The sequence below is a fragment of the Orbicella franksi genome, chromosome 8 (assembly GCF_964199315.1).
Source record: "Orbicella franksi chromosome 8, jaOrbFran1.1, whole genome shotgun sequence".
NCBI classification, from domain to species: Eukaryota; Metazoa; Cnidaria; class Anthozoa; order Scleractinia; family Merulinidae; genus Orbicella; species Orbicella franksi.
The window spans coordinates 3,010,345-3,017,446 of record NC_138152.1 but is presented as its reverse complement, the minus strand read 5'-3'; the positions used below and the strand labels follow the sequence as shown (position 1 = coordinate 3,017,446).

Genomic DNA, 7,102 nt, shown 5'->3' with positions numbered 1-7,102 from the left:
GTACCTTTAACTACCTTCAAAACCAAATTGATTACGGAAATGACTGAATAATCTTTTGTGATTACGAATAACAACGAGATCATGTTACTTTTGATCAATGTCGCAACTATTTCACCGTAGTGGGAATTGCATAAGCTTCTGATACACAGCAAAGCTCCACACAAAAAACGCTGCCTTGAAAACGTCGACTGAAACCCTAGTCCAACAGCTCACACTGTTTGAATAGAGTGTAAATAGGAAACTTCCTTACCAATATGCCGTCGCTTCCCATGTTTGATCTTGTAGGCTATCTGGGGATGGTAGTCAGAGGAGCGGGACGGTATCGGGTCACACAACATCTCATTGTGACACGACACTAAGAAGCAGTTGTCCTTCAACATGAGAGCGAGGTCACAAACTTTATGTCTGCAGCATTCTCTGATACAAGTGTCCATGTTTTCTACTTCGATCAGGTATTTGAACTTTCCAGACTGCGAGCCGCCGCGCAGCACGACTTCATGGAGGACATTACTGAAATCACAGGCCTCGGTCTCGACGCCTTCTGAATTCGTTTGTGAATGGAGCAAGTCCTTTATCACGACTACCGAGCGTGAAAAAAATTGCTCATCACGTGAAAGGTTCGTGTTTGGACATGTGATGTTGCCATGACAGTTCAACGAGAAACAAGTACCATTATCTACTAAAGCAACTTCACAACCTCTTGTTTGACAGCAGAGCTTTGCACAATCACCCAAATCTTGAGCTGAAGAGTGCACCAACGCAGATCCTTTCGGTACCGTGTACTTCGCCCCACTGATGTCATCCAATACACAACGAAGCTTATCAGTAACGAGGTCATGATCGGTCACATGATGTTTGACTTCATCCAGTGAAGTGTCTATGGGTCCTTGGCGAACGTACGATACCTGTGGATGGTATCGCCTTGCATAATGAGCTTTGACAGTAGTGCATTTCTCATTACTGAAGCACTGGACCACGTAGCAAATTTTACTGACCATAAAAGCTACATTGCACTTGGATAGACAGCAGCATCTTGAGATACACTGCTTCATGCTCGTGACGTTTTCCTGCATGCTGAATATCCCTGCATAGTAACCTCCTGTCAGTGTCACTCCATTTACAATCTTAGCGCGGTTACATAATCCTTGCTCTTGGTTGTGAGAATGAGTACCACGTACCGTTGGCGAAGCGGATCTACTTGATGCAATGGCTGCATAATTTCTCGTGCTTTCGCTGACATCAGGCAATTCGACCTTGAAGCTTGAATTGCTTAGATTAATACCCTCTGGCTTGTAGAACTGCCACCAAAATTCCGAACCGTTCGTTTTTACCTCTACGAAGTTTGATGGGTCATCTTTTGGAACAGGTTGTGTGGCCTCGGGACTGGTGTCATCCTCAGAGGTACCGCTTGCAACAGGTGAATTTACATCCAAACCTGCTGCTTTTGAAGCAATGGGACCGTATGGTACCGCCAGTTGATCTGCTGCTGATAAACTTAATGAAGCACTTGAGATTAAATACCCATAATAATCAGATGACTTATTCACTGTGAAGATCGCTGCACTTGTTGGGATAAATTCGCTTGATTGAAAGCTACCTGGTTGATTTGTTACCCCATTTGAAGTATTTCTTGTACTGTTCTCGCGTTGAGCGTCAAGTTGAACTCGTTGTTTTTTCACGAAGACCATCCTCGGGTTAAACTTAGAACCATGGATTGTGAATGTGTCACAAGATTTGTTACTATGGCAACGTACAAAAAAGCAGTCCTTGGATAGCATGAATGCCACGTCACAGTGTTTCGATTGACAGCACCACTGAGAACATTCGTGAATGTTTTTAGCATTTCCATGATTTGTAAATAACCCAGCTTGTCGCCCTTGACGGAATGATATATTGTGGAATGGAGCACTATAAAGGCAACCTGATTGGTGCATGTCAGTTTGTAAGACCGTGTCGTGAGTCCAAGGTGTGTTATGCACACGGTTAGTTGTTACAGTTTTAATTTCTCCAACATCATGTGAACGGTCTTCTTTCTCGCTAGACGTCTGGTTAACATAACTGTTATCATTCTTCTCTATGGACATAAGACCACTGTTTTCGATCGATCTTGCAACAAGCGTGTCTATGATTGTCAGGTTCACGTAAGAAATCACTGGTTCAAATTTATCTGCATTTCTTGCCTCCGTGACATCGCACAAATCGTCACGGTAACAATCAACAAGAAAACACCTATCCAGGACCATAAAAGTCAAGTCACAACCCACGGTTGAGCAGCAACGAGTCACGCAATCTTCCTTTGACGAAACTCGGCCGGCGAACGTAAAATTTCCTGCTTGAACACCTCCTTGTAAAGTGACATTATAGTAAGAGTAACTGGAGCAATTTTGGGACGCTGATTCTGCGGAAGACGAATCGAATGTAAAGCCTGTCTCGTACAGGCTAGAACCTGTTTCGTACTGGGCGGAGCTTGTGTCGTAATCGCTCCCGGTCTCTAACTCGGCACTACCACTCATTCCAGACCCCGCTCTTCCACTGTTCTCCGCAGTCTTCTTAACTAATTCAGAATTCTTGTGAGCGTATGAATCGAAGAACTTGCTGGTCTGTGATTGAGACTTGTAATAATCTGGTTCACCTTGAAGTGAACTGTCCCCACTGCCTAGAGCAACTTTGATTTTCAACGAGTATTTGTGATAAACTGCTGATTCGTTAGTATTTGATCCTTTTCTCCCAACGTCGTTTTCCTTTTCTGAAGAACTTTCCAACTTCTCTTCGCTTTCTGTCAAGTAATTGTGGGAAGTAACCGAGACATGTGGCTTTGAGTTTGTTTTAGGAACCTTGTTACGCGCATCAACATGGCTCTTACCCGATGTAAGTCTATCAGAATGCTCTAATGTCAAATTGGACTTTTGCCTTAAGGAGGACGGCCGACTTTCCGCGTTATCCACGTTCACAAGATGAACCCGGATTTTCTCGTTTTTCCATTTTTCGTCAGCACTTTTGTTGCTTTTGATTTCCACGAGGTCGAATTCGTTGCCTTTTGGCGTAGAGTGTTGTGCTCCAGTGAAGTTAATCTTTATCTTTTCGTCCTGCCATAGTTCTGGACCGTTTTCCACGTCAGAGTCTTGCAAAGGACTAGCGCTGTTGTGCTCTGTCTCGATATTGGTAGCCTGTACAATAGTGGGCGTGACAACACTACCCTTCGTGAAGGCTTTGTGTGAGGACAAAGTGGGCATTGTACTTCTCCCAAGACTTGCCACGCGCTGAATACTATCAAAGCCAGATTTGTGTTTGTTGAAGCGTCTCAAAACAAAAACTGCCCTTGTGGAGTACTGGTGTTGATGGTATGGGACACTACGGCACACTGATTCAGTCGTACAATTAACCATATAGCATGACTGGTCTAACATGAAAGCTATATCACAGTCTGGCTCGTGGCAACACACGTCAAGACACTTTTCTATATCAAACAATTCTCCAATATACGAAAATTTACCCGTTTTCAAGCCATGGCGGAGTCCGACATTATGCTCAATAGGAGAGTGTGGGCATGCGTTGTTGCTCTTCTTCTCTACTGGGTATTTTTCAGAAGTCGTGTCTTTATGCACAGTGAAATTTGCTTCCTTAAGACCCGATGAATGGCTTCGACGCGTAGAACTGGTAACTTTTATGCTTTCCTTTATTATTCGGGAATCTTTCTTGCTTGACTCTATGGATGTTGAAGGTTTAATCACGAGTGTTTTAGAAGCAGTTTGCCCTTGAGAACTCCTTGAATAACTTTTCTGAGTTAAGCCTTGCGTTGCGTTCAAACGAGATCTTTCATGCGTGGAAGAATGAAAGTTTGATATACTTGAAGAAAGATGAGAGTCAAAGTCATTAGCTGAGATTTGCGTCCGAGCTACCTTTTCCCTGTAGTGTTGAGCTTGAGTCCTCTTTCGTTTTCGTGCCTTTGTCTTCCTCATCCGATTCTGTGACATTGGACGTGACATGACATCACGAGTCACGCTCTTCAAATCTTTGTACTTTACTATGGCTAACTTTCCCTTCCCAGTTGATTTCATATGCTTCCGTGACGGCTGACGCGACCGGAAGTGGCCAGTCACTCGTTCCTTCTCTTTGTTAGACCCTCTCCATATATGCGCAATACGAGGTTTGTATTTCTTTATATGCTGCGCTCGGACGCTTCGACACAAGCTTTTGTGATAGCAGATAACCGAATAACAGTCTTCCTTCACCATGAAAGCCAAATCGCACTCTTGATTCGCGCAGCACTTTTTGATACACGCTTGCATGTTATCAACTCTTCCGTGACTGACAAAGTGTCCCGCGCGAATTCCTCCCAACAGAGTAACGCCATAGTAAGAGGGTCCGTGACTGCAGAGTGATATCATCTTGATCACTGGTGTCACGACTTGTAGGTCTGATATTCTTGTAGCTGGTATATTTGGCTCGTGTGCCTTGAGCGGTTTTTCGCTAGCTGGGTGCAGGACTGCCTTGAGAACTTTTTCCCCACGAGCCAGGATTTTCTTTCCGGCTGAAATCAGTCTCCTACCGATTTTCACGGTACTTTTGAAGTTCTCGGTTTGTGTTTTGTTCCCGCTATGAATTTGCACCATTCTCAAGCCGGTTTCTATTGTGGTTTTCCCAATCTCGATTAGATATCTTGAGATATCGAGAGCACGCTTTCTGTGGATCAGCGACAAGTTCAAAAGGATGTCTAAACGGCTAAACTCTCGGAAAGCAAACTCGCTTTGATCGCCCTTCCCTGCATCGTCACCCGAAGACATCTCGTAGACTTTATACGGAAACTTGGAAGAGCTATTCCCACGTGTGCTATTGTTATTGCCTTGGTTACGCTTATCTGATTGGTCACCTTGCTCACTACCACGTGCCTCAGCCTTCCTGTGGTCCCCAGCTTTCCCACCGTACGCTCCGGGAGGAGCCTGGTGCTGGTGTAGCGTAACATTGTAAGAGACTGCTCCCGGAGGGTGATGGGAAGTGCTGGATTGTGTGGGTGGAAGGTTTCTGGTCGTGTCCGAAACAACTATGAGAAACAAAAAAGAGGAATATCAAGCAATCAAAAAATATTGCAGAAAATGTTTCAAAGCGTTTTAGTTATTCTGTGAATAAATGTTCTTTGTCAGTTTTCTATGTCAGCTTCAAACTTCTCAAAACTAACACCACCAGAAGGGGCTCATTATAAGTGACCTTGGTACAAATAATGCTTTCAGCTTTTTGCCCAGAACTTTTCCATGTTTTTGTTCCGAAAGACTTTTACCCTTATTTTGCTCAAGTAAAAGGGCCCACATTGACAACAGTTTAATAACTCTGGTTACTCTGTATAAATATTTTCAATTACTATAATTATTAAGCAGCTTCAATTTCGACTGAAATTAACAAGGTCGTACCGGAAACCTATGGGCTTTTCATATCCAACATGCTATCAGCACATTAAAAGTGGAAAGGGTGTTATGGTGACAATTTACTTAATTCAGAATAAAGAGATTATGGCAATTTTCAAAATCAAAACGTTTGAAAAAGGAAATTTCTTCGTTAATAAAGAAGCTAAGGTAAAACTTGTAATTTATCTTCCATAATGTTAATAGGTGATCAAATAAGCACTCGTGAACTGAATTTTACTTTTTAAGTGAAATTATCCTCCAATTTCATTCGTCACCAATTGATTAGTTTACGCATAAAGAACACCAGTTTCACTCTTACCTTTTCGTCTGATGACGTGTGCAATTTTCGGTTTGAACTGAAATGGCTTCACTGGCACGGTTTGACAAAACTTTCCATAACAGGCAACGGAGTAGCAATTGAGCTCTAACATAAGAGCAATTTTACAGGACACGTCCTTGCAGCATATACGAAGGCATTCACTCATGTTCTTGACTTCGCCTCGATCGGTAAAATTTCCCGCCTTTCGGCCATATAACAAGGAGTAGTTGTAGTACACGTGACCGTAATGGCACGCCGATAGTGTGACGTCAGCATGGTGGACTTTTGTTGTGTTCGTCACCTGGCTTTTTTCGGCTACAAAGAAAAAGTGATTGGTTATTGGTCAATGCACAAATGCGATTATGTATCGCTCTTGTTGTTAACGCACTATAATAAGAACTATTAATCTCAGTGTTTAAAGGAGCTCAGTCACGGTATTTTGAGTTATTTCAGCCACGCACAAAATTACCTTTAAATTGAAGGAAACCTGAAAATAGTAGTTTACTAACACAGAAAAACACCAGGGAGAGAACGACAAGCCATAGCGGAACAAGGATAGTTAAGGATGGAAAGGATTAGCGAGGATTTCAAAAAAGCAACTTGAAAACTTTAGGCTACACTTTTCATGATGGGCAATCCGTGACGTAGCTCTTTTAAACACAACTCTTACAGGCAAACCCGGTCGGCGTAGTCGCTCCTATGTATCACTTGATACTAAATACGGTAATTGAATTTTCTTCCCTGTGTTCTTAATCTATGCCCTATCGGCGAAACTCAAGTCAATGCTAAAAACGTTTCTCTCAGGCGTTTTACCTCGCGTTCTAAGGGAAATGCTCTCCAATGCTCCACTACCAACTGTAGAGGATGCTTGTACATTCTGCGAAGAGGAATTCGATCCAGCCAGCTCGGCCAACATCGTCGCCAAATCCCGGCGAGGAGAATGGGGTCCATTTTGACGAGATGTAGTTATCAGGGGAGTGGGAATGTGACTAGCCTGTCGCCCGGACTTATCGACCTCTTGGAAAGATATGAGGTGATATAACCCTGAAAGCTCTGGCGTGTCATCTGATATGTGCGAGGAAGCCAAAAAGACAGAAGGAATTGCTTTTGAGATGCTGTTCTCGAAGACCTCTGTAGACTTTGAAGATGAATTTTGAACTTCAAATGGTTTAGTTGGCAAAGGTGTCTTCGCATTAGACGGTGATTGCGCCAGAGAAGCTTGGCTTGTTCTAAAGACATTATTAATTCCACGGCTGAGCGATTTCGAGACAGAATCTCTTGAGCGATGTCCTGTTACAAGAAAACAAAGAAACATCGTCAAGGCTTTTGAAACTCTCCAGGATCATTTTCACCCAGTGGATATGACTAACAGTGAAATATATAG

At 43.1% G+C, this 7,102-nt stretch overlaps 2 protein-coding genes across 5 annotated transcripts in view; both read right to left on the bottom strand.

Annotated features, from left to right (window-relative positions):
- The window catches only part of LOC145494095 (uromodulin-like), a 262,517-nt gene that overhangs the window by 182,339 nt on the left and 73,076 nt on the right, over nt 1–7,102 (bottom strand). The gene's annotated exons all lie outside the window — the stretch shown is intronic.
- Nucleotides 1–7,102, bottom strand: part of LOC145495971 (uncharacterized) — a 53,159-nt gene that overhangs the window by 37,148 nt on the left and 8,909 nt on the right. For all 4 annotated transcript variants that reach the window (XM_081475566.1, XM_081475564.1, XM_081475565.1 and 1 more), the window contains 3 exons: nt 6,532–7,008; nt 5,719–6,033; nt 251–5,041 (listed from right to left, as the gene is read on the bottom strand). In XM_081475566.1, coding sequence (XP_081331692.1) covers nt 251–5,041; nt 5,719–6,033; nt 6,532–7,008 — 5,583 coding nt within the window. The remainder of the gene's footprint in view (nt 1–250; nt 5,042–5,718; nt 6,034–6,531; nt 7,009–7,102) is intronic.